At 37.7% G+C, this 27902-nt stretch overlaps 1 protein-coding gene across 1 annotated transcript in view; it reads left to right on the forward strand.

Annotated features, from left to right (window-relative positions):
- The first annotated feature begins 10183 nt into the window (after positions 1 to 10183).
- The window catches only part of cacna1c (calcium voltage-gated channel subunit alpha1 C), a 414391-nt gene continuing 396672 nt past the window's right edge, over positions 10184 to 27902 (forward strand). The window contains exon 1 of the mRNA XM_088922581.1: positions 10184 to 11161. Coding sequence (XP_088778707.1) covers positions 11113 to 11161 — 49 coding nt within the window. The 5' untranslated portion in view covers positions 10184 to 11112. The remainder of the gene's footprint in view (positions 11162 to 27902) is intronic.

Genomic DNA, 27902 nt, shown 5'->3' on the forward strand with positions numbered 1-27902 from the left:
TATTTCGTACTGTTCTAGCTGGTATTTTCTATTCTTTTGCAATTGTGAAAATATCTCTTACTCAGTTTTAGAATGAAGCCTTTATTTACTGTAAATCAGCATTGAAATTAATTGAATTTATATTTTGCCTTCATTCCAAATGATCGAAAAGCACTTTACTTATTCTGTAGGAGAGCAGACACTTCATCCACCACTGAAAGACAGAACTCAGATGGACAATCAAGAAGCATACACCAGTGGCCCCACTACACAGCAGATCAGGAGAGGAAGAAGAACATTTTCTTCATCAGTTTAATTAATTGTGGACTTTGGGTAGAATAGATTGTACAAGCCCAAAGTGAAATTTAGCCATGACAGCAGGGTTAAAACCCCTACTCTTATAAACAGTGTAATGGGATCTTTAATATCCTAAGCCAAGTGGCCAGGACATGCCATAAAAACAACCCAAAAACATAATTTTTGTTTGTTTTTGGTCTCATAGGAATAAACCATGCATACAGACTAAATTAACTTAATTTCTTCCACCATGTACAGATGATGTACTGACTTGAGTCTTCAAAATCCTGAACGATTTTGACCATCAGATTTTGATCTACCCACTAGACTATCAGTGGTAAAAGAAATGTCAGTGGACACAAGTAGAAAAGAAGAAAACACGCATTTTGGACTGAAAAATAGTAGGAACCTCTTCATACAAAAAAAGTTACAGGTGTCAGGGACAATGAGGTTCAACTTTGCTGCTGAAGCTGTTTTCTTAGAACTCTTCAAGAAACTACGAAAAGAAATCCTTGAATCAATATGTTTTTAAATACCTTATGGCAAGAACTGAAAATTCTACTTTTGTAAGTACCCTTTCTTAAATTCATTGATGAGTGACAGTAAACCAAAGTGATCACACATTTGTCTGCTCTGTTTACATATTTTATACTTTCAAATGAATAATTCCAAACCAGATTTTATATACCAAGAGCTATAGTCAATAAAATAAAATGCCGTATATTGTGAGTTTTGGAATACAAACTTAGTGTTACAAAAACTATACAGTACCTTTGTCAATTTGAGACCATAATTTAACCTTTTAAACAAATGCATTTTTTAAATGTATGAATGTAGTGTATCTGTGTGCCCCTCACCTCTCGTATCTACACTACTCCAGGAGAGCAGTATAATGTATAATGTGTCTCAGTGTGCAGTGCCACACAAGAACTCCGGTTATGCTATTGACTTCCTTTATCATTCTGGTAACATTTCTTTAGCATGTCTAAATGTACAAGCAAGTCAAAAGAGAAGATTATACAATCAAGAAAATAGGCTCTCTGTGTCCTTTCAAAATCAGATTGAATAGAGTAATTGTTTATTTTAAATTACTTACAAAACTGTTCTTAAAACAGCATGACTTTAAAAAGTAGAGTTTGTGCTTTTAAGAAATAGTCTAGTGCTCTTGACCAAGTGAGTGGTATTTCAAGCCTGTGCCGTATGTATATATACAGTATGATGCTTTTAGATTTAGTGAATTTTGCGCACAGTGAAATAAGGCAAATCAAGGAGTTTATAAAAAAAATTGATTGGAGATATTCCATGCTTTTTCCTACACATAAGAGAAATACTTAGTATTTCATTGTTTAAAAAAATGAATGACAATGACCAGAAAATGAAACACAATTCAAGACATGAGCTTCCATTACTGAATCATGATATAAAAATATGAGATGAAGTCATCTATAAGTTGTTAGGAGAAAAAAAACAGTGGTTATGACTCTAGAGGGCACTAGTACCTTAGGTAAGTTCAGCTGACTTGTACTTTTCGAACAGCAGGAAAAGGGCTATTTTGAGCTGCTACTAGTGCACATCTGTTGCCACCACAGTATCTCTGTAACACTCCTGTTACTTTGTTTAAAGTATTTTTACTATGTATATAAAGTATAAATATATGCCTGTAAGTTCTTGCATGAAACACAAGAGTTTCTAAGGAGAATACTATCCTACATACAGGGGTTGTTGTGAGAATAAATAGAAAGACAGTGCTTAATGGCCTTTCAATAAATATTTAATCAATATTTTACATTAAATGTGTTTTACAATTCATTTTTTCTTATATTTTTCCCATTTTGTCCTGTTTTTAACAATAAACCAAGCCTGCTGTCTGGATTAACTTTGTCCATTATGGCTGGAAAATTCAGGTATTTCTGATTTTACAGACAAAATTCACCTTTAGCAGATTCTGTCCGTTAAATCTGAAGTCCGTTAAAGCAAAGTTTGCTAAACCAAGGGATTACTGGGTTCCGTATTCTCCTGTATTCTAATTGACTTAATTAAGAGCTTCCTCAGTTTTGGTTGATATGAAGCTCATGCTTCCAAATCCAGAAACAACTTAAATACCCTCAACTGAAGAGGTCAATAACAATATTTAGAATTAAATACAGCCAGGCCACCAAAACCTTGGAGTGTTGTAAGCTCTATAGCTGAATATTTGTCTGTTTGCCCATCCAAATGAAACTACTTAGAATAGAATTTATTTCTGGGTATTGTGGTGGGAGTCAAATGGGAATTGGAAAATAAGACTGACGGGGACATATTAACTGGGAATGCAGAATTTCTGAAAGAACTCAGCTGTTATTGCATTAGGGATAAAAGTAAGGAGTATGCTAGAAATATGATTTCTTCTAATACATACTGTAGCATCATACAAAAGATTGCCAGTGTATCAAAGAAGCATACTAGGATACAAATGAAAATTAAAACCTAATTGGTAGCCAATGTAGGGGCGCCAGCTCTGAAGTAATGTATGGCAGGGATTGATACCATCTGCTGCATAGGAATGAAGTATTGCATTTTTTTAAAAATACAACATCATAATCTATCTAGGAAAGATAAAGAGATGACTTAGAATCTTGGCATGCATTTGTTCAGGTGGTATGAAGAAAATTTGGAAGCCTATGTTATGACCTCAGTTTTCCAGGCATTAAGGCAATGTTCCCAGACAAAGATGCGGGGATTGTTGATTCAAAAGAAAAGGAAAACCAAGATTCCTCAGAAATAAGTCTGTCAGCAGGGGTGGCATCTGGGGTGGACATTAGACATGTGATCAACATCTGAGAGGCTCTAGAAGGAACATTATGAGATTCTGATCAGGAGCAACAAGGAATGTGAAAACGTTTACACATTTACAGAATTCAAGGACTCATCTGTGCTTAAGGGACGCAACTGTCAAGTTCTTCAACAGCCTTCCCCATCAATGGTAGTTAATGAGGTGGAAACGGACAACGGCATTTTCTGTGCAGGTCAGAGGAAGAAGTGGCATGCTAAGCTAAAGAGCAGATGGGATAAGTATCCTTTTAGGATGTTAAGAGACTGGACAAGGAGAAGTGGGGAAAAGGACAAAGATAATAAAATCAGGAGTGATGAAAAGTGGTGTGACACTGCAGTGGCTTCTTTCTGCTATAGCTGGCTGGTTTGGTTGAGCTATAGTTTAATATGTATGCATGCTTTCCAAGTTTTAATTTCTGCTAGGTACAGGTGATCCAGGAAGTGTCAGTCAAATGTTTATATTTTGATTTGTCCTAGATTAGTGTCTACAATTAAATAAATGCAGAAAGAAAGAATGACGTGTATAATGTGTATAAACTCACAAAACAAATGTTACATATCAAGCTTTTATTGTGCAGAAAAGCTTTGTCCAATTGTAATCTTTCTTATTTACCTAAAATGGGTGTTTGTTTAGTTGTACAGTCAGGTCCTATTTGGAAAGAACTTTACAAACATAATGTGGGACTGGAAAACATGACTGGGAACATTGAGGTCTGCTCTTGAAAGACTTTCAGAATGGCCAAATGTAAGGGTTGATTTGTTTCTCTGTAGCTAATCTCAAAGTAGGCATTTCCTCAAAGAATCATTGCTTAGCAATCCTCCTTTCAGTTTTGTGTTGGGTTTTTTTGTTTGTTTTGATTAAAAACTGGAATTATTTTAGAAGTGAACAGGTTACAGTTGTTAAATTCCCACTCGTAAAATACTCTGAATGGGCTTTCCTTTTTATATATAATGTGCATGTATTTATTTATACTACCACAAGGCATAAATTCTTCAAGTATATGTCCTTAAATGGACTTAACAGAGCTCCTTCCAAGATTTTGTCTGAACTCACTTCTTCTGATTACATTTCTAAATTAATGTGAACAAGGAAACACTTATAAAACATGGCAGGACTTGAAATTACAAATAGAGAAATGACAATTAATCAGGTTTATGTTTTTAAGTCTGACATATAGCAGATCATTTTGTTAAAGATACGTCAAGTACTTTAATACATATTTATTCACTCAAAACATGCAAGACATTAATTAATTAATCAAATGATTAAAACTCTTTTAGTGTTGATAGGATGACAGAAACACTTCCAGGAAAAGAGGTCTCCTCATTTCAATCCAGAATGTAATGTTGTTAGAAATTTGCTAAAGGTATCCAAAGTGACTAAAATAGAATTTACAGAATTACAATACTAAGCTAAAGTCATGGATTGGTAAAATCATCTTAATTTACTGTGAAACACATACTGGGATTCAGTGATTCAAGCAATTACAGAGTAATTTATGCCTTTGACTGATTGTGCTACCCCAACCTCCGAACACTCAATATGTTATTACACTGCGATCCTTAGTTATGATGAAAGGTGTTATTCTACTTTAAAATGTTTGATGTTGTATTGAATGAAAGGTTCAGTTGTCTTATGATTTCTCACTGGTGTCGTACAATGGAGACCAAGGAATGACTTTGTTACTCCCTTGGTTTCAAACTAATAACCATTGTCAGTGAGAAATCCAAATGTGGTGAAAAAACAAAACACAAGAATACATAAAAACTAGACATTGTAAAAAAAACCTAACTATTTTAGAGTAATAACATTCAAAGAAAAAAATGAAAAGCACAAGTTTCCCTTTCAATTTTTTTTAAACTAATTCTTTGTAGTTTCAAAAATTTTTCTAGCCTTTTAGTAAGTTATCTTAACTACATTTTTGTAACTTAGACAACAATAACCTTGTGTGGGTCACTGTGGTGCTGTGAATATGTGGTCTTTCTTAACTTGTTTTACAAAGTTATGTATGTGCTGTGGTTTTCAAAAGTATTCAGACCCTTACACATTATTTCTCCCTTCAGAATGTCATTTAATCCGCATTACATAACACCATTGCATTGTATGTATTGTTTCACAAGTGAAATCTTCCCTCATCTGTTTTGTGCTTACAGTATATTATACAACCTTTCAGTGCTTGTGAAAAGCATCATCTATACTGAATTACCAATTTTTGCTTCACAATATGAGGTTTCAGAATATTGTTCTTCTACCTCAACCCGTTAAATAAGTGACATCACCTTTTCATAAAAGGAAATTGAAATCCGCAGTGCCTTACAAAAGTATTCCAACCCTTGCTTTGTTTTCATATTTTGTTACTTTAAAGATTGTATTCATGACATGGCATGGCAATTACTGTAATATATTTTATATGCAGCCTACTGCATTCAAAAAAATAATTAACTAGATTATTTTAAAAGAAAAATGAAAAAGTCATGATTGTGAATGTATTCAAACTCTTTTTCTGTGGCAAACCTTAATTAATGTATGTGAACAAAATTACCTTAAGGAGTCACATGCTTAGTTGAGTGGCCTTTATCTATAGTGTGTATAATAACATTCTCATGATTTCTGAGCAAGAAGACTTTGGTCAGATAGTGAATTTCAAGCATGAACATTAAGGATCTTTCAAAGCAAGTTATCACTGAATAGCACATATCAGGAGAAGGGTTTTCCGAAATATCAAACTCTCTGAATGTGTGAGCACAGTCTACTCAATCATTAAGAAATGGAAGGTGTATCTTACTGCTCAGACTCACTACTTAGATCAGGCCAAATTAAATTCAAACTGAGCGGCCAGGCAAGAAAAACACTGGTGAAGGAAGCCACTGACATCAAGAGCTTAATGTTATGAAGCACCTTTCAGGACCCTATGCAGACGACACAATCCGGAAGGGAGTGAACACACACAGGGGGGAGAATAGGAACTGGGCTGGTAGAGGAACCGGGGGGGGGGGGGGGGCGTGACGAAGGTGCTCCGGGGGGCATGGTCCAGGCGCACAGTCCAAAAGGGTCCAAAAGGAAGTCCAGTGCAGGCAAAGGTCCAGAGCCGGGTGATAGATCCAAGACGAACAAAACAAAGTTAAAAGCCGGAGCGGAATCCGGCGAGGGGTTGTAGACAGACGAGACAAAGTTAAAAACCGGAGCGGGATCCGGCGAGGGGTCAGGGGGAATAAAGGGGGAACTGAACCAGGCGCTCCAGGTCCCGGGCTCGGCTGGTTCAGGACACCTAGGAGGCGAACGCCACCCGGGCCGCAGACGTAGGGCAACTCGGCAATAGGTGAGCCTCCGGGCCTCCGTGTTCCAATGCAGAGCCCAGAAACAGAGTGAGCATCTGGCTTTTAAAGGTGGGCTGGAACAGGGAGCAGGTGCACAAAATCAACTAAAAAGTGAACGAGCCGGAGCGCCCTTGAGGGGGAGGGACTACAATCGTGACACTACAGAGTGCAAGGGCTGAGACAGGATAAAATATGCATGGGCAAACAATATCCCAGTAACTCCAGAAGGTTGGACAGTATGGCAGAGTGGAAAATCCATCTCATATACTGTATGAATTGAGCCTGTAAAAATGTGACAAAAGGTAGGCTGACCAGGTAAGATCAAATAGATTGTTTTTGGTCTTAATGCCAAGAGTCATGTTTGACCCTTGGCATCAATCTCCCAGTCTCCCAGTTGATAAAATCAAGTATGGTGGTGGTAAAGCTAGGATGCTTCTCCTCAGCAGGGACTAGGTAATCTTGCCTAGAATGAAGGAAAAATGTACAGACACAAATGTAACTAAGTACAGACAACTACAATAGAAAAACATGTATCAGACTAATAAAAACTTACAAATGGGACACAAATTCACTTTTCAGCAGGGCAATGATCCATAGCACAAGGCCAAAGCTACATTGGAGTGGTTTAAGAATGTCTTTGAGTGGCCCAGTTAAGGTCCTGACTTAAATCAATAGAAGTACTTGAAAACTGCTGTCCATAAAATGATGCCCTAGCATCTTGAAACATCTTGAGCACATCTGCCAGGAAGAATCGGCAAAAATTAACTGTACCAAGCAATTGCCCAAAAATTGCACCACAGGCCCCCCAAAAGACTTGCTACTGTAATTGCTGCCAAAGGAGCTTCCACAAAACAATCATTTTGAATACTTGTGCAATCACAAATCTTTCCTTTAAATTTTGCTGTCATTTACTCTAGCTTACATTGGCCATAAAAGTCTTCAGCTTTAGCATTCAGGTTGGAATAAAATATTTCTTTTAAAAGCTATGTAGGCAAACATTTTGTAATTTCACAAAATGGGACACCTTAGGAAGTCACTGTATATGAGAGTGATTCAATAAACAAGGTAATGAGACCTCTCATGGTAGAAAATGAATTAGCCAAGTAGATATCAATGGGGAGAATACTGTAACATTATCATGTGGCTTGTCAAGAGCTCAGAGGAGTGTGTCACTTTTCTATGATAATTCCAGGTATCAGTTTAAAATGGGTGGCCTCAGCACAAATGGTCAAACAATGAAGTGTGGAGTTTTATTTGATTGCTAAATGCAAACGGCATTTAACACCAGTTCATGGAACGCCATTTGATGTCATGCAAACAGATGTTTTCAATAACAGTAAGATGGATGATAGAGATAAGCAGAGAACTGGGCATGAAAGCACCTTCTCCACTGATAAGACTGTTGTCAGAATCAAAGTCTTCAAACTTTCTGTCAGAGGAGATAAAGTTAGTGTTTCTTTGCTCAACGTGCACTGCACCATCCATCTGCTGGTGTTGTTCCACAAAGTTTCAGCCTGCAGAGGAGTAAAGCAGCAGTTGGCAGACCCTCCGGGATGGGGATCCCTTCTGCATTTGACATGTTACCACACAGAAGGGATGCAGTTTGTGAGGCACTCATCTTTAAAGGAAGGGAAAGGTTTGTGCGTCACATGATATAAAGTAGGATTGTCTACCTCACAGGCTTGGACAGGCAACCAGTGATTTCCAACTCTCCAGTGCCTCCAAAAACTACCTATAATTTGCAAATTATGGCAAATTAAAGAGTAGATGGCAAAGTGTAGCAAGGAGTTAAGCCTTGATTCCAAAAGCTTGACACAGATTTTAACTACACTACATTGGATGCATTGGTATCACTCTAAAGTACAGTCTAGGCAATGGTGTTGAAAAGAAATGTGAACCATGGCCTTATTATTACTTATACTCATTGCTGATGTACAGTATGTACCAATAGATTTCCACAGGAGCTCTTGTTACCTTATTAAAATTCACTGTGTAGAATAATGGAGATGTTTCAGTATCGCCCACAATTATAACCCTTACAAATTAAAAAACAATATTCTACAGATAATCTACTTCAATTTTCAAAAAACTGACCCCTCACCTGTTCTTGTATGTTCTCTTCAGAAGTCTCATCTTTCCTACTGTGTAGGTTTAAAATAGTGTTAACCTATTTACAGGAGTTTGGCAGTTAGAATAACATTATTAACCTTACTCTGTATCACACCATAACCTTCCTTCAGATAGTTTGAACCTCCTGCTGCATTCTGAAGTTTACAGTCTGCAATTAACAGGCATTGCAGACACAAAGTCGCATCCTCATTGCACTCTTTGTCTAATGCTTTTTACAGTTTGGAATCCTCCTCAGATATTTAAATCACAAAAGAAGCACTCTTTAATAAAGCATTTATATATTATAATATATTACATCCTTATACCGTACATATCTCATATGCATAATTAGCCATGTCCATTGACTATGGTATCTATGGTTCTGCCTCCCCTTGACTATCAATACTTTCCACATTTGTACAGAATACATCTAATATTTGGCAGCTTTCTAGGTTATGCTGCAATGGTATAGTGTTCTGTCTCTGTCCTGGTTGGTCTCAACTTGCCTGGCAAGCAGTAGGAATTACAGAATAGTTCATTACTTTGTTAAGGAGATCTTCATTTTCTAGTATGACTGACTAGAATTGCCCATCTCTGTTGCCCGTCTCCGCTGTAAAGACTGCTGTGTCTCATATGGACTGCAGAGCTCATGTCCAGAGGATTGAGTACTTTGTGGGAAGATGTCCACACAGCTACTGTAGTCCATCAAAAATCCTATCTACAGATCTGGATCCTCCCCTTACATCCATCCATCTGGATTTAAATCAGTTACCCACCCTTTCCCCACATACTGTATGCTGTTGTTCATCTATGGTGTGCTTCTGGTACACAACAATAATTGTAGCTGGATATTTGCCTGAACTCACGGTCATTTGTCTGTCTCAGATCTGAACTGCTAACATGCTCTTATCAAGAATGCTTGCGTCTGAGTTCTTCAGCCTCCTACTGGGTAAACATTAAGAGCAAAGGAAGTCTTTTATGTGGGATTCACATGCTAAAAATGAGCAATTCAGGTAGTCTCCACCCTTTCTTGCCTTTATATCAACACGTGGAGCACATCCAAGATAGTTGTAATCCCATCTGTTCTTTGTTGTTGTCACAACGGCTTGATCTTCAAGTGCTTTGATTTACTGTCTGCACCCTTATTAACCTGTATCAGCAGCAACTGTATTCATTTTGTTAGATTTTTTTTTAAATGCGTGTTTCATGTTTTTCTGTTCGTCATCAATGACCTTTAAAATAACAATCAATTTTGAGGGCTATCCAGATATTCTGTCAGACACACAGAAGAAAGTCCGTCTAAAGTTATTGAAACCATGAAAACCAAAATGGTTAGACGTTTCAAATGTTCCTTCAGAGCTGTTACAAAGTAAAAAAAAACAACCCATAATGAGGACGAGGAAAAAATCCTGAAGGTGTTTTGGGGTTTTTCTTCGCCATTAAGGGAAAATGGTCAGATGTAAATTTTTGGAGGCTGACCAGTTTCAGTGTGCGTCGCGGTTCAATTATATTGTGTGTATATATACAGTAACAAATATTTTACATTTTGCCAGTAAGAGTCTGGTCTTGGAATGTGACTGTATAAGTACATCAAACTTGAACCTTTCAAAACGATTATGAAACAATGGATTCGTCCAGTGTGCTTTTTACAACGTTTCGAAAAGCGGTCTGATTTCAAGTCTGTCTGAGCGCGGAGACGGGGATGAAAAATCAGACAGCGGTGAACCAGCGCAGGTTAACATCTTGATCAACAAGATCCTCCTCCCCGTTTTGCTTTTGTCATTTGTTCTAAACCTCAAGTTCCCTTTCATCTGTCTCTGCTCCGTTCTCTGTGCGAATTAGCGGTTTTTTAAGAGATTGAGGGACTGGAGGACTGTGCACGGTTTACTTTATTTTCTAGCGCAGTAACATCTGGAACCAGTCAGAGAGTCTACAGGGGAGGGGGTAGTTACCCTCTCTCTCCAGCTCTCTCTCTCTCTGCCTCTCTCTCTTCCTTTCCTCCACACTAGTATCACTGCAGAGACTACCGAGCGCTTTTTCCGCGGGCGACTGACTTCTCTTCTCGTGGTGATGGTTTGGAAATGAAAGAAATCGGATCTCCAATGAGACTCGGCGCGTATGCACCCGGTTTGTGGACTCTTTTGGTGGAATCAATTAAAAAAGAAGATTTAACCCTCTGAGGTCAGCTTTGGATATACATTTCAATTTTGTTGCATTCCTGACTTCGTGGGTTTGATTCTTCATCTTCTCCGGCAGTGCCACCACCCGTTTCGTGTATCTTCCGCTTTTTGCTAATATCCAGCCCTGATACAAATTTGATTATTAGCAGCAAGTGGTGCTGGTATTATGTTTCTTAGGTAGGGCCCGGATGTGTCGAGGATGCACAGGCTTTTTTTCTTAGGTGGCTCAAGTGAAGATCTATTTTTGGTTTTTAACTCCATAATGGGGATCAGGTAATATTAACTATAACACAGAGAGGGAATATCTCAAGATTTTGGTTTGCTTATTTTTTTTGCTTTTATCTTTGTTATTTCCTTTAATTTTTTTTTCCTACAACCTTACCCTTCATTCACCTACGGATAAACCTGGACTACATTTATGGTAAATGAAAGCAAAAAGATGTACATACCGGAGGAAAACCATCAAGGTGAGATTTTAAGTCCTCCCCCTTATCTATTCGTTAGCAATGCTTAAGGACAGAGAGGTGCTAGCTCTGGTGTGTGTCTGAAGATGGGGGTGGGGGGCGGAGACTGCAAGTATATAATATTCAACTATTAGGCATATGCTACTCATATGAAAATGATAAATGAAAGAGGTCTGAATTTATAATCGGGATTGCATGTGCTTATGTTTTAGGTTCCGTCTGTTTCTGATTACTTTAAACAGTGCTGGGCTTTAATCATTGTTCTGTTAATACCTCCAGAATAAACAACAACAATATAAAAACATAAAGCCAAAGAGCGAGTTATACTATGCATGGTATGCGTGTTAAGAAAAAACAGTGGTACATTTAATACATTTGTTGCTATTGTGCTATTAAACACAGGCTTTTGAGCAAGTCATCAAGACTCACCCTTTAGTGACTGCCTAATGCTGGTACAATCGACGATGGGTTTGAAGTGACACATAGTTTCAGGGCATTAATTGTCTTTAGATATAAGACTTCCACAACGGTTTATATGGAAGTCGTTATCTGTCGCATTGGTTCGAACGACACTTTAACTTGACGAGCTCATTACTTTTGAAGATAATGATAAGTACATCACACATATGGATACCTGACCTGCAGTATTTTAATGCTTATTTGACTCCTGCGTCCTTATTTATATTATTTAGTATAAATCTTTTATTTGTACCTTACAAATTGATTTCAAATGTTTCTCTTAATCGCATAGCATCTAAATATTGATACTCCATTTTTGGTGGTGCATATATGCCTTTTTTCTTGCAGGATACATTTTCTAAGCTCAGCAGCAATGTGTCGTGTAGGCTGCAAGCTATTTTTTCTGCTTCAATGCTACAACAGTCAGAACACATATGAACAGAAAACTACGTCGAGCACCTGAGGCCTGGGCGTACAGTACCTTAAGTTCAGAGAGCAATGTGTTTTGTTACTTACAAAAGTTTTACTTACAGTATTTCCAAAAATATGTCGTAACTGAGATTTATCATTTGAGCCTGTATTTTCCCGCAGAACAGCCGCCTTTTCGAGAGCAGAAAGAGCGCTTTCTGAGGTGTGCGCAGTTTGAGATTTCTTGGAAAATTTGATATTTTCAAGGAGTAGCAACTAGTCTCAAACCTAAAGGATCATGGATTAAGCCTATTTCTAAATATACCCCGGTGTCTTTTGTTGAGGCTTCGCTATTACTGCGTTTATTTTCAGTAGAAATGCCGCCGATACACTAGCGTGAGCTATGTTTGGCACAAAGTTTCTGTTTTACAAAATAATCATAATTGTTTATCATCACCATCATCATCATGCGGGCAAACCCATAGCATCCATTGTAAAAGATAATTAAGAGGAGCTATATTTAATTTTTGATTTTTTTCATTTTGATTTTGAAGACGTTCATCAGAATGAAAATGTTTAGCCACTAGCAGTTACGACATTTAAAAATAACGTCTTGACTAAAACAAAAATCCGTCTTCAGTGTGTTTATGTGCCAGGTCTCTTCTAATATTTTGGTAAAAATGTACCTAGTTTTACGGTAACAGAATTAATGTACACCGCACCGAATCTTGGTATACGAGGTGCACTGTGACAAAGACCTTTGAGAATAAACTCTTGGTAATGCAAACCAGTTGTCTGATGACGGCAAATCTACCAGCCCTTGATGACACAGAAATAGAGTCGTAGTTGAACTGTTCGTTCTAATCTTCAGTACAGCTTCTGTGGCGCAGCTTTAGAATTGCCCTAAATTTGAAAACCTGCACAATTTATATGCAGCCTACTTATTGCAGGTACTGGTAAGACGGTCCACAGAAAGTGGACCATCTTTTCCAGTACCTGCAATAAGTAGGCTGCATATAAATTGTTTTATCTTAAGATTAACAACTAATGCAGTTTCCTCACACTTGGTATAAGCCTGGCTGATCATTCTCCAGTGACATCGCTTTGAGATATATTGTATATTGCTTGCAACGTGAAGTCACTGTTTTAACGGGATTTTTAAAGGCTCTTAAGTCTCAGCCGACTTTAAGGTTCTTTAAAAAATCTACACTTCCACCGAAAACTTTAATGGTTCAGAACTGTAGTTAAATACTACAACAAAGTCACTATCGTTTGGACAGCGAAAAACGCAATTTCAAATGATATCAAATCTGCATTTTTTTCTGTCCTTTAAACAATACAGACTACGCTTTTATCTGACAAGTTGAAACGTTACATTGCTGTCATGCAACATGCATAAATGTAAACACCCCGAATGCAAAACACCATTTAAAAATATACTGAAATGTAGCAAGACTGAATTAATTTATCAGTAATATACTGTTTTTCCTTAGCCATATACAGTAAATGTTGGGATGTCACTTTTCTATACCGAATAATTAAAGTATATCAACACCTACAGTAAATAGTAAACACAATGATCAAAAACGCATTCATATACATGTGCAATTCACTGCATTTCTATGAAAAATAGAACATTAAAAAAGTTAAAGATATCTTAGTTTTTTGTAATATAATTATATTGCTTTCAGTGTTAATTAGCATATCGGAGTTGGAATTAATTTCCTGACGTGTTCTAGTAACTCGTCCGCGCGAGCAATTCAGCACCCTAGACAGCTCCCATCGTGACGTCTGGTCGGAGTAGAATCGTCATTGCCGGTTCGTTTGGCTATGTCTTCAAAAACCTACACAATAGTATGGGTATGGTAGGTTTAACTTAGTAAGTGTCAAGCTGATCATATTCAAGCAGAAATTTTGTGATGGTTGACATTCTCGGCGTCTACCGCAAGGTAAAGAGTTAGATCTAAGAATGATTTCCATTTGGTTGCATTGTATAGAGGTATTATTTTTGAAATAATACATTTAGTTGTCTTCATTGTCAGTGAGCTAATGGATGCGACCTCAGATTGTGTTACTCTAAATTGTGGTGTTGCTTCAACTAGCAAGGCACAATAGGGTATAACACCAGAGGTAATTACATAATATGCTTCTGCCAGAGAGGTGGTTTTGGTTGCCTGATTAAGTCAATTTTCACTTACTTCTGCTTGCATGCTTTGTTGTCATTTTGATTGGCCACACAAAGGAATTGTTCTTTTCTGATCTCTGGCCTTGATGAGGGCAGGTGTTTCACTCTCAGATCCAGAATATTAGTGCCACCGCTGAGAGGTGTCAGTAGAATGTATTGCATCAATATTGCTTTAGAATGTATTGTCAATGAGTGCCCTTCAGAATGTAAGACAATGCAGGCCACAACAGAGGTGATACTCAGTGTTTTGCTGACTAGTGAAAGTACTAATGCATGTGGTTGTAGCTGTCGAGCTCTTCTGTAAATTTCAGCTCAAAGCAGATGTATCTAAATATTTGTGAATCCTTCAAATTGTAGTTCAAAGCATATTATAGCACAACAGGACAAAGGATAAGGATAAGCATTCAGAGACCAGCACATTAGTTATAATACTTTATTAACAGCACATCTGTTCTGTTTTCCCTTTAAAGAACAAATGCAGGTTTCCAGTTTTCTACAGTACATGCACTGGACAGTGACTTTAGGAAACAATGAAAGTTACTCCAGATTGTGTTAGTGTTATCACAAAGGAAGAGATATTTCAAGAAAAGAAATAAGGAATTGTCTGCTTTGTAAAACATAAATTCATGTAGGTATCACTAAAATACTAGTGTCTATATACTGTATAGTGTCTATACTAATGTAATAGGAGACAAGTTGGCCTGATTTTCCCTGTGTGTAAAATACCCATGTACAGAAATTGTTTTCTATGGAGCTGGCAGCTTGTCCACAGGAAATATAGGTATGGCATATACGGTATGAGATGTGGTTTGAATATTTAACTGATATTATTTTGGTTATGTTGACTCCATCTTGACTTAAGAACATCTTTTTATTAGGATGAAGTTGATGTGATTCTTGCAATACTAAATAGCCCATTTTCTTACTTCACCCATGAAACATCATTGTGTCCATCAGCTCTCTAATCACTCCCATCTTCATTCGCCAGTTCACGTCTTTGGTGGCAGTAAGTTAAGAATTCAGAAAAATGTATACGTTAATCTTATAAGTGTATCATTGTGGAATTGTCTGCATATTATGAGTGTTTAAAAATGGATTGTTCTTGCTCTGTAGCGCTTTATGAAAAGAATCACTTTGTCAATAAAGGCATAAGCAGACTTGACTGTTTACTCATCAAATTGGCTGAACTCTCTGGCACAATTAAGAGTCTCTTACCTTTTATGATCTCTTGACTAAATTGCTGCATTTTATCTGTAAGCAGACTATTCCACTTTTTTCCAAAGAACACTCTGTGATTTCACATAGCTGCTGTCAAATGTCTGTGTGTTACAGAACACGTAAGTGTAGGTCTTTTCTGTGAGGTGAGTACAAGGGTGAATGAGAGGTCGTGTGATACCTCTACAGAAGACAGAGAGAGATAGAATGTGAAGATAATGAAGACTGTGTGTGTTTTTTTCCTTTTGGAAATCTGGCTACAGAACTCCACCTCAAGAACAATGGCCTGGCTTAATGTGGTTACCATATGTGCAATCATTTGGATGAATATACTACACACATGTATTTTTATGTTACCTTTAAAAGAGAGTTATGTTTGGTAATTATTCCCAATTATATGTTGGGCAATCATGAGTCTAAAACAGATGTCACTGCTTTACTTGTTAATTCACCCTGTCCTCTCTTTTTTACATGTCATTGTTTGCTGTGTCATACTGATACTTAGATCTTTGCACAGAAATTTTATGGAGATGTGGTGCACACCATAAAGTGAACATAAGTATTTTAACATGGTCTATTTAAACATTGTAATTTATCACACTTATGTTGAATCCACATTTGTTTCTGTCAAAGATGAGACATAGGAGTTCACAGGATTTCCACATGCTCCTCTTTCACAACCCAATTCAGTGCTGTAGAGTGTGTAGTAATAAACTAATTTGGCATTGTAGTATAGTAAAATCCAGCACTGTGAGTAGTTATACTTTGGTTTACAATTATGCACTCGTTTTTTGTTTACTTGTTTTAGTTAATGAAAAGTCTTATCCATTTGGGAGGTTTATAGTGGTGCTCATCAAATCCCTAAAATTTCCAGGTTAGACATCTATATGCTTGTTCCTTGACTCAAGGCAAGAGGGCAAAATATGAATACAATTTTCTTTCTCCCTTTCTTAAGTATGAATTACTTTCATTATTCTAACATAAATGCTTTCTGGGATAGGTTCTGGCTCTGGCACAATCTTGTATAGGGAGAAGCAGTTAGAAAATGGATAAATGAATTCTGGCTCAAATAATAGTTGCATAATTAGTCAGTTTCTTTGTGAGTATTTTAAATGGGTTTGTTAGAAATTAATTTTTGACAAGGCTAAAACTTCTTTCTAGTTTGTGTGTTCACAGTTGAAGGTACAAATGCATGTAGTTAAATTCCTTATATGTATTATTAGATCAAACGACTTAGCCTGATTTTGTAACTTTCAACAGGAGGAAGATATTCTAAAAAATGTTTCATTATCATATATTATTATTGTGATTTTTTAGATTTTTTAGTTACATTTCTTTTAATTTGGTTTAGGAACAACATTGTTACTAAAGTCAACTGAATTTTGTATTTGAAAAGTCTACAGTTGTGTACAATGATATGCTGTATAATTCACTGGTAGCTCCTTTTGACAGTTGAAGAAAATGTTGAGTGTTCTGAACATAGCAATCACTGTTCCACATGCAATATCAATTACTGTTGCATCCTAGACAACTGTATATCCTTATCCCAGTCTTGTGCTAGATGGTTGTGTCTTTCTAAAGTACAACTTTGAAATATGGTGATCAGGTAATACAAGCTTAATGTTCCAGGAGTTTCTGAAATATTCTGACCTCACTATAAAGTTACCAAAGTCAACTTTTTAATTTCTGAGCTTCACAGCAATATGTTGACTTCAAAGTATGCATACATTATTTTACATGTAAAATAAAAGTCAGGATGGATTGCTAATGCAGAAAATGAAGTAATGTAATGTACTCAGCAACACAACAGAGTCCGGTTATTTAATGCACCATCACAGACAATGAAAATGTCTTCGTCCAACTGTGTTTTCAATAAAGTTAGCAAACCTTTATGAAAGATGTCACATCAATCCTTTTTAAAAACTCAGATGAGTAGAAAGCCTTGAGAACCGAGGCTGTCCATTTGCACGACATTGTACAGTAAGGGCCTTCATCTACAGTATAATACAGCATAGGCTCTAGAGTAGCTCAGAAGCAAAAGCACTTGGTAGAAACACAGTTTGATCCCACTTGCCAAGACTTTGATGCCAAGAAACCTGGTATGTCATTAACACAATGTGGTCAGGGTTTGTTACTTACAAGGTTTATTAGACTTCTGTCAGTCAGGTTATTAGTCAGTATTTGGTGTGCTGTGTATTAGCAATCCCTTTAATTTGCCAATCATCAGTACCTTTGGTCAAAAGTGGCTGTATTACTTCACCTGTGATGTGTGGTTTTGAAGCTGGAGGTTCTTATAACAGGAAAGCTGCACTTGGTCATGCCTATTCTCTTGTCATGCAATGTGGCACCCATGTTTGTGAAACAGCAGATAGGTGATTTATGCAGAGGAAGCATCCACGGTCCCTCTCACTCCTGTGCTCATTCAAAGGTCAAAATCCTGAGCCAGGTTGCAAAGCAATGGAAAGTATGTACAGGAAAGTGCATGGCAAAAATATTCATCCCTTTCCAATGATGTCCAATGTTATTGAATTACAGATGGGTTTACGTCATTTGTAATTACACAAATTGGGACATCATTGGAATGGGGTGAATACTTTCCTAATGCTCTGTACTGTCTCTATGTACTGTACATGTATATTTACAGTGCTGTGAAAATGTTTTTGCCCCCTCACTGATTTCCTCTATTATTGCAATTTATTTACATTGAATGTTTATAGGTCTTCAACCAAAATCTAATATTAGATAAAGGGAACCTGAGTGAACAAATAGCCCATTTTATTTTGCTTATTTCATTTATTTAATGAACAAAGTTATCCAACACCAATTGGTACTGTGTGAAAAAGTAGTTAAATCAACCCAATTAAAGGGATAATTTAGAGTCAGCTGATTGAACACAGCCAGGCTCTGCCCCGCTCAATATAAACCTCCATCAGGGTCAAGTTGCCAGCACACAGAATCCACTAGCATTCTCTTATGCCACGATCAAAGGAAAATCCTGAAGAGATCAGAAAAAAGGTGTTGATATCTATCAGTCTGGAAAGGGTTACAAAGCAATTTCTAAGGCTCTGGGACTCCACCGAACCACAGTGAGAGACAATCTCCAAATGGAGAATACTTGGAACAGTAGTGAATCTTCTCAGGAGTGGTCGGCCTGCCAAAATTTCTCCAATTGCGCAGCATAAAATCATCCAGGAAGTCACAAAGGATCCTAAAAAAACATCCAAAGAACTGCAGGCTTCTCTTACCTCAGCTAAGGTCAGTGTTCATGACTCCACAATCAGAAAGAGACAGGGCAAAAATGGGCTTCATGGGAAAGTAGCAAGAACATAAATGCTCATCTCTCATTTGTCAAGAAGCACCTGGGAGAATGTTCTATGGATAAATGAGTCAAAAGTAGAACACTTTGGATGACATGGGTCCCATTACTGTATGTCACAGTATGAACATCATACCAACAATCGAACATGGTGGTGGTAGTGTAATGGTGTGGGGATCCTTTGCTGCAGGAATTTGCAGGACCTGGATGACTTGCCATAATTAAAGAAACCATGAATTCTGCTCTGTATCAGAAAAGTTTTAAGAATGTCCGCTCATCCATCTGTGAGCTGAAGCTGAAGCGTAGTTGGGTCATGCAGCAAGACAATGATCCAAAACACAAAAGCAAGTCTACATCAGAATGGCTGAAAAAAAGCCAATGTAAAGTTCTGGAGTGGCTTAGTCAAAGTCCAGAACTAAACCCAATAGAGATGCTGTGGCAGGACCTGAAATGAGCAGTTCATGCTCGAAAACCTACCAATGTTTCTGAATTAAAGCAGTTCTGTGAGGAAGAGTGGGCTAAAATTCCTCCACAGCAACATGAAAGAATTATAGGAAACGTTTGGTTGCAGTCATTGCAGCTAAAGGTGGCGCAACCAGTTATTAAGTGTATGGGGGCAATTATGTTTTTACACAGGGAATATGGGTGTTGGATAACTTTGTTTATTAAAATAATGAAATAATAATTATAAAGTGTTATTTGTTCACTCAGGTTCCCTTTATCTAATACTAGATTTTGTATAAAGTTCTGAAAACATCCAGTGTGAGAAATATGCAATAATAGAGGAAATAGAGGAAATCAGGAAGACAGATACTTTTTCATGGCACTGTATATACAATACATGAGTGCACTGAGATTTATAAAGCATACAGTATGGAATATATAATATTCATTTCACTAATTATTTGCTGCTTTTGATCGCTTTTAGAAGGGTGCTCTTTTTTATTTAAAATAATCTATTGAATGGAATGGAGGGGATTTCCATTGCTCACCACATGCTGAAATCCCCAGATCCCACTGAAAGCTGGTGGATTCAATGAAATGTGCAGTAAAGCGCCATACACCATTACCCTCATCACTTAAATTGAGGCAGTCCTGCCAGGAGAATGAGAAGGGATCGAGCTACTGATATTTCCTTACAGTGTGGCGTATCTACTACATGCTGTTGGAAGTGGCATCATTTTCCATATTTAAAATGTATTAAAAATAACAAGGCATTCTGTCACATTATTACCCTTAATAGATTCACCCAAACCCCCAGTTTTCATAATTTTCCATTTTTTCTTAAATTTTCGACTGTTATAAAATTCATACCTGAGAAGGTAGAATAGGTAAGATAACTCAGAAGCTTTTAATCTCTTAATTGCTGTTCTTGAGGAAAACGTTTGCCCTTTTGCAATGTGCATTGCACATGGGCACCCTGCTGTTTGCTTTTTCTGAACTCGTAGACTACTGAAATAATTATGTCACTAAATACGGAATGCACTGCAGAAGCAAAGCAGGAAACCAGCTGATCAAAGAGAACTGGAAAAGCACGGTGAACCATGGTAGCCAGTTAAGCAGCAGTTTTACTGGACTATTGGAATTCATTTAAAAAAAATTACATCTTGCAGCCCAGCTATTGCAAAAGCTGTGCTTTGTTTCCTCTAGTGTACTGTACTTCCATGGAATCCTAATTTTAGGTCCCGTGTTGCATTTATGGTGGATACAGGGCAGAATGAATGAATAAATAAATGAGCTAAGTTATTATTTCATCGAGGCAAAACAGCTGTCTGTGACATGGTGGCTGAGCGTGTCGCAGGCAGTTAGAGTGAGAGCTGACTGCTGGGTAAAAAGATGTATGGAAGTGTGACTCAAGGCTTGGCAGCCAGCAGAGAAGCATAGTTTTTAACCACTGACCTTATGTCTGAATCGAAATTAAGACTCGGGTTCTTGTGGGATGACAGTTTGTGTCTCATCTGCTTGTTTCATTTACCAGAAAAGCCTCACATTGTCTTGTGCAAACCAAACTTGATACAGTCACAGGCTGTCAGTCACTGTTGTGGAAATGGGGTTAAGTGCATTGCTTCCTTGTGGTTCTTCATTAATAGACATCGCAAACATGATTGCATTTAGTCGTGGCTCAACCAATGACACATGCAGACCTCTCTTACACATACATATATACTCTTTTCCCTGAATTGTAAATGAAAATAAAAGAACAACTTGTCTATTACTAAAAAGATTACTGCTCGTCAGGCTAGCTTCTTTGTAAACTTGTTGATAATAATTTAGTTGAATGTTTCTTGCTTAAAATGAAACAAAATATTATAAACACAATATACAGATCAATGTCTTCTATGACACCCACTTTTTAAAAACATTTTATTAACAAACGTTACACACAGTAGTTACCCGCATTACAACATTTTTTTATACTTATTTTTATTGTTGCTGTTTTATTGTCCATGAATTTGCACAGGCAGATATAAACATTGTGCTTCATTGGAATAGTGAGTCTTAATCATTCATTCAGTTCTTGTTAACACTAAAAGCTAATGGGGTATTTAACAGGGAGGAAACAATACTGAGAGAGTGTCCAAGAAGTAGCTGCCTCCTGTCTTGATGGTCAGTGAACATGTCAGTAGAGGGCAGGTGGAGTTCAATTCAACCCGCAAGCTATGTGTTGAAACTAAAAATGAAATTGAGCTGTTTGGTCTCACAACTGAAAGGCGGACGATCTGCTGGGCTGCTATCACTGTCCTCACTGGTCTGAAGACAAGTACAAATTGCTGGTGGCCCGTGACAGAGAACTGATGTGTAACAGCCGAACATCTCTTAAGGCAACATTAGACAACTAAGTTTCAGACTCTGCTTTCACCGTTGACATTATCATTAGAGATCTGTGGCTTAAACCAAATGTGTGCATCAAAAACATCAAAAAGTCATGTATCTATTGAAATGAATATTTATTTGCTCTTCCCATTTCACGATGCTTAGCAACTACCTGAAAAGGCCAAGGTAAGCAGCCAAAACAGCCATTTCACTGTTATTAGAGCTCATCTGTGTGATAGACTGTAGCTAACTATATTGTACATATGCATTGCCTGGCAAAACTATTGAAACACTTCCTAAGACGCCCCCTTTATGAAATGACGAACTGATGCCTAAGCATTTTTCAGACTTAATCGATTATTAATCATCAGAATGCTGAAACTGAATATTTCCCAGGGTGAAACAAGTTACGGCAAATGCTGGCAAAAACTAAAGAGAAAGAAATGAAATGTTGGTGTATTAATGCATAGGTGTTTTGACACTTGTATACAATTCCTGTACAATTGCAAGTTTTTCTGGGTTAGTCTTTACAAATCTGCACACCAGCTTGCTGCAATGTTTGCCCAGTCTTGATGGCAGATTTGCTCAGGCTCTTAGTTTGCTTGCTAATGTCTTATAGACTGCAGCCTTTAAGTTTTTCCTCATATTCTTAATGGCATTCAAGTCACAACTTTGTCTGGGCCACTCAAGAACATTCAGTTCCTTATTCCTACTGTATGCCACTCCAGTCTAGTTGTGGTCTTGTGCTTTTGATATCATTGTCCTGTTGAAAAGTGAGTTACTGTCTAAATTCTTGATCTGAAGTAAGTTTTCCTCTAAGATATGCCAGTACACCAGCCTTGACAAACGTCCTAGTCTGCTGATTAGAAGCAGAACTATAACATACTTCTGCCACCACCATGCCTGACAGCAGGGTGGTGTTGACTGAGAGATACATTGTGTTGGGACTATGGGCGATGTAACACTTTTGCAATTAGACCAAAAAGTTCAAATTTTGTCATGTCTGACCACAAAGCCTTTTGCCACATGCTTGCAGAATTGCTTATAGGCTTTGTTACAGACCCATTGAGGGATATGAGATGGGCTTTCTACTCTGCCATACAGAGCAGTTATGTGAAGTGATGCAGATACTGTTGACTGATGCATGTTTTGACCCATCTGAGGTGTTGAATTCTGTAGCTTTTCCAAAGGTGCCATTGGCCTCACAGTGGTGAGGTGAGAGAGTGGTATTCCTCACCAGCTTCCTTCTTGTCCAGCTGCTCAGTTGGAAGGACAGACTGATTTAAGCAGTGTCTGGGTGGTATGATGTGCCTAATTCTGTGGTTCATTATGGTTAATTTTGTTTACATAACATCATTGTGGTTTGTCATAGCAAAGAGATTGAATACTTACATAATCATGGTTTATATTTTTCATTCGTGCTAATTACCTGTTTACTTCTTTTTTGTGCTTTGATTGTGCATATAACAAATATTAATTGCAGCTTCAAAGTATCATGAATGCAAGCTTTAAAGCAACAAAATGTAACAACTGGATTGATTTGAATACTTATGCGAGGCACTGTATTTCATTTTCCTTTTGTGAAAAGGTGTCAGTTTCTTAAGGGGTCGAGCTGGACGAACAATATTCTGAAACTACATTTTGGAGCAAAAACTGACTGACAGTAGCTGATGCTTTCATGCTGGAAGGTTGTATAGTAAAAGCACCAAAGAAATGACGGGAGACTCCGGCTACAGTAGATAGTTTGAGTTTGCTCGTTTGCTGTGATCCGAAAAATAAAAGGCAAAAAAAAAAGCTGAGAAGACAGCAAAAAATAATGAAATATGTTGAATAGTTTGCCACCAGAAAACAGATATAGATGCTGGAATTTGAAACAATACAAACAGGCAATGCAGCTATTTCATGCAGATGGGATACAATTCTGAAGGATGAAATATATCTGGGCTCCACCAAACATCTTTCATTCATTCTAGTGTATTGACAATGACACATACTAAAAGCTACCAGCAAGAACATGATTATACCTAAACCTCAGATATTATTATAAAGAGAAAATATATGGTGGCCTGCTGGGCTTTTGCAGTTGATAAATAGAATGCACAAGCAAACTAATTTTTAAAGTCTGCTGCTCATTTCATTGACATCCAATTATTTTTAACAGTTTATGCTGTAGATAAGGGATTTGCAGGCAATGACAGAAGAGAAAACCACAGCAATGTTGTAGCTAGTAAAATGTAGGTTTTTCTAGACAGATCTCCCCTTTTGGCTGTTCTCGCATTTTATAAATTGCTTTATGATTGGTGGCAATGCTTCAAAACGTCTACACAGTAGGACGTGAAGAAGGCAGGTGTCAATAAAATATTAGTATGTTTATGTTTAAGTACTTTCTGCAGCAATTCCCCAAAATCGTATTTGTTCTCCCACACTGGGACAGCATTAAAGGCCCTGTGATTGTGATTTGGAACAGTTTCTAAAAATCTTTATAAAAGTAAATTGCAAACTACATTGGAAAGACATGTAGCTACATTTTGTTAGCACCGCTGCCTCGCAGACATGGGTCGTGGGCTGTATTCAAGGGGCATGTTCTGCATGGAGTCTGCATGTTCTCAAATCCATATAGACTTTCTGCTGGTGCACCAGTTTCTTCCCAGCTCAAAATAGTTGGATAGTTTAATCTGTGTCTTTAAATTTGTCTCTGTGTTCTTATGTGTGCCTTGCAATGCCTTGGTATTCCATCCAGGCTGTAGTTCTGCCTTGTATCCTGTACTTCTGGGATAGACTCTGTGTTGCCGGGACTTACTAGAAATAAGTTGAGTTGAACCACTACCTGAGAAATCAACCTGCTGAAAACTAGAATTCAGGCAAACAAAGTGTTTAGTTGTGGTGACTGTACTCACAGTTTCTTCTTTAAATCCTAAATAAGTAGTACGTACTGTAGTAGTGTTTAGTATGTTGTTTTTATACCTGATTCAAAGTGGATTCAAGTATGACTGCCCTTACATATAAATACCATTTGAAAAGGAATTATTAAAACGTTTGCAAAATGTTGGAATATTGGAAATTTCCACTGCTGCCATCAAAGTAACCTAAGACTCAAAATGTTTGTAATATGATTAACTGGACACTAAAACTGAGGGTTCAGTAGTGGAAAGAATATAGGAACGGAAGTCAGAAGATAATGCAACCCCCAGGTCTGGGGATGTACTGTATTTAAAGCATTTACAACAGGATATGAAATGTAATAAAATGCATCTTTACTTCATGTCATTTTGAGGCATATGCCCTTACGTTTAAAGTTGTAACCACAAGATGAATGCTGGCATTGTTCATTTTATACCTACCATATTTACAAGGGCAGAAGTGGTCTTTTGACTCACCCACCCATCTAGGCATTCATCATTTCACATGCTGCAAGCTGCTGGAGGAGCTGACAGGACTGTTACTGCTGATTGTAGGCTCTCAGGAAGTTGCAGGAGTCGTTGATTCACAAAAATCAGAGAGAGCCCTGACTAATCCCGACTCTCCCCCCGGTAAAACTTGGGCAAATGTATGTCACCCAGGCACAATCTGCTAGTGACATGACTTGGGCACGAACTTGCATATTCTTGGCCACAGGGCTCATTCTGCACACAAGAATGAGTGCCATTGCCACTTGGGAAGCCTTCATTTATGTTTTTAAACATGCATTAAAATGCATTTGAACCCAGCAGTTGACCTCAGTGTCATTTAGTTTTTGCTCTGACTAAGCTCTTCGTTATGAAATTGAATCATTTTAGGTAATGCACAATCGCCAACAGTTTCAGAGATCATGAGCACCAAAAAAGGTGTGATTAGTAAATTATTACCCGCAGTAAGTGCTCAATGTGGTCAATGAGCACTCAATTGTAAGCAAGTGACTGGGGTCACAAGGTGGGCTGAAAAGGACTGAGAAGCCCTATCACAGACACATCATTTCTTTCTAAGCCAAGGAAAGACTGCAAGGACAGAGAACTGCATTTATGAAACATGTACCAGCACATTCAATTTATGCCTGCTCAATCCTAATAAAAAAAAAATCAAAATTAGTTTGTAAAGTGTCACATAAGACTGTCAGTGTACCACTTTAAGAGTAATTAAAGGCATGTTCCATTTTTGATTTTGTACCATTAGTACTTTTCTTTTTTCTCCTCTCACATGGCATGAAGCTAATTATGAATGGAGTTCAGAGACTCTAAAAACCTAAATATAATTTGACAACTAGCAAACACAATAAAATGTATTTTTGTTTCAATTCTAGAGTTGGCTGGATGGACAAAATCGCTGCAGAATTGGCTTTTGTTCACTATGTATTCTTTAAGTCAAGAAAAAACAATTAAATAACACTTGTGTCATTTTTATATGCTGAGAAGCCTTAGAAAGGCAACAAAGGAGTATCGGAACCAATAGTATTTCTTCTTCTTCTTCTTCGCGTTTTCCCACTTACTGTATGTGGGGTCTGGTTGTTTGTACCGATTTTTCCACTTCGTATGGTCTGCGGCGTCTCGGCAGGTGACTTTTGTGAAGCGCATGTCGTCTTTCAGCAGATCCAGCCAGCGCGTAAATGGTCCTCAACGGGGCCGGTGGCCTTCCACATTCAATTCGAGGGGGGTCTTTGCCATTGATGTGTCATTGCTGCGGAGCACGTGTCCATACCATCGCGGGCACGATTCCTTCATTTTCTCAGCGACTGGGGCGACTTTGAGTGTTTTTCCAATAGTATTTGTTGCCCTTTTACTGCCTCCCAGTACATTTTGAACATGAGTAAACAGTCTAAAAAATAAACAAGAGGCACAAGCAAACAGCTTGACCTTTTGAAATGTTACCAACGTGTTTTTTGAGGAATTTGTGCCAATATTGTAAATTCCACATCAGTGCTCTCTCTCAAGGTGTTCCACATGTCCTGGGCTTTGCTTTCAAAGCGTGCCTTTCACCTTAATTTATGACTGTTGCACATTGCGTGTTTAATTCAGCAAGTGGAGGCTGTCAGCCAGAAGAATGATGAAAGGATTTTTTTGCTTGCCTCTAGTTTTAGATTCTGGACTCCGTTCAGACAGCTTTTACACTCAGAGATTAAATCGACACTTCAGACATGACGTCAGTGACAACCTCCATCACAGAAACACAGGCAGCAGTGTTGTGCGATCGGTTGTACTGACACAGACAATGATGTCGAATTACAAGCCTGTTCGTTCAGATGGCCTTTGCTTTTGGGAGTCACACCTTAACATATATATTTTCTTGCATCCCCACCTTCTCTCCAAGTAATCAAACTTTGCTCTAAAAAGAACTCAGTCTTTATTGTCTCACTTTCATTTACATGCACCCAGAAATGAACCCCTCTATTATACAAATTTGCACAAGAATACAATGTGGCCAAAAATTAGATTTCGCGGTTTGAAGTTTCTGTAATATTTTCAGATTTGTTTCCTCGAGAATGGACACTTTGATGACAACAACAATACAATCTTGGACTTACAAATCAAAAGTTATGACATCTCCCTAGCCCATATTCACAACGCAGGATGCTTTAGATAGTTTGGAGGTTGGCAGTTGAAATGTAACCAAGATGTTGCACTAATTTCATGCAGCTTCCAAGCACAATAAGGAAGCAAAACCGGATATCATCCTGGCACTAGCACAACAAAGTATTATAATTAAGGCTGTATTTATGCAATACTTATGGATGTTCTGGTCCAATTTCTGTATGGTTTAGAACCTTTGTTGTCAAGTGTGAATAACAGAGTCCACTTGGGCAGTGAAGAGTACTGGTCTGAACTGAAGTGGTAGTCTTTCTTTTGGCAACTGAACAAATTGGGTGAGATTGGGTTTGAATGAAGACTGTATTTTCTGTCCTTGCACATTAGAAATTAACTTTCTATTGTTAAGGAGTAAACATTTTGTATATATTTCACATTGGGACTTGGAGTAAAGGTTACGGAGTTTGGAGACTAATGGCTGCTTTCACATTGAGTCTCTTTTAGTTCAGACAATAGTTTAAGAATGGCTGGGTCTTAGTGTCCTCTCTTGTGTCACAATGTTAACAGAAGTGGGTATCTTCACAACTATTTACTGATCTCATAGGACAGTTGGATATGTTGTCTTCATAACTTTCTAGCTTATTGCAAATATTGCAATAAGGATACAAGGATACAAGGACAATCCTGAAAAGAATGTTCACCATTTGTAATAGCCACTGTAAATTACTGTATAAGATATCCTGAGTATTTTCATTTTTAGTAAAGAGAAACTAATAGATTCATTGCTGGAGTGCCCAATCATGTTCTCTGACTGCCATTTTCAGACATATTATTGCAGTACTAATGACACTT

The sequence above is a fragment of the Atractosteus spatula genome, chromosome 8, assembly GCF_055471065.1.
Source record: "Atractosteus spatula isolate fAtrSpa1 chromosome 8, fAtrSpa1.hap1, whole genome shotgun sequence".
Taxonomy (NCBI): domain Eukaryota; kingdom Metazoa; phylum Chordata; class Actinopteri; order Semionotiformes; family Lepisosteidae; genus Atractosteus; species Atractosteus spatula.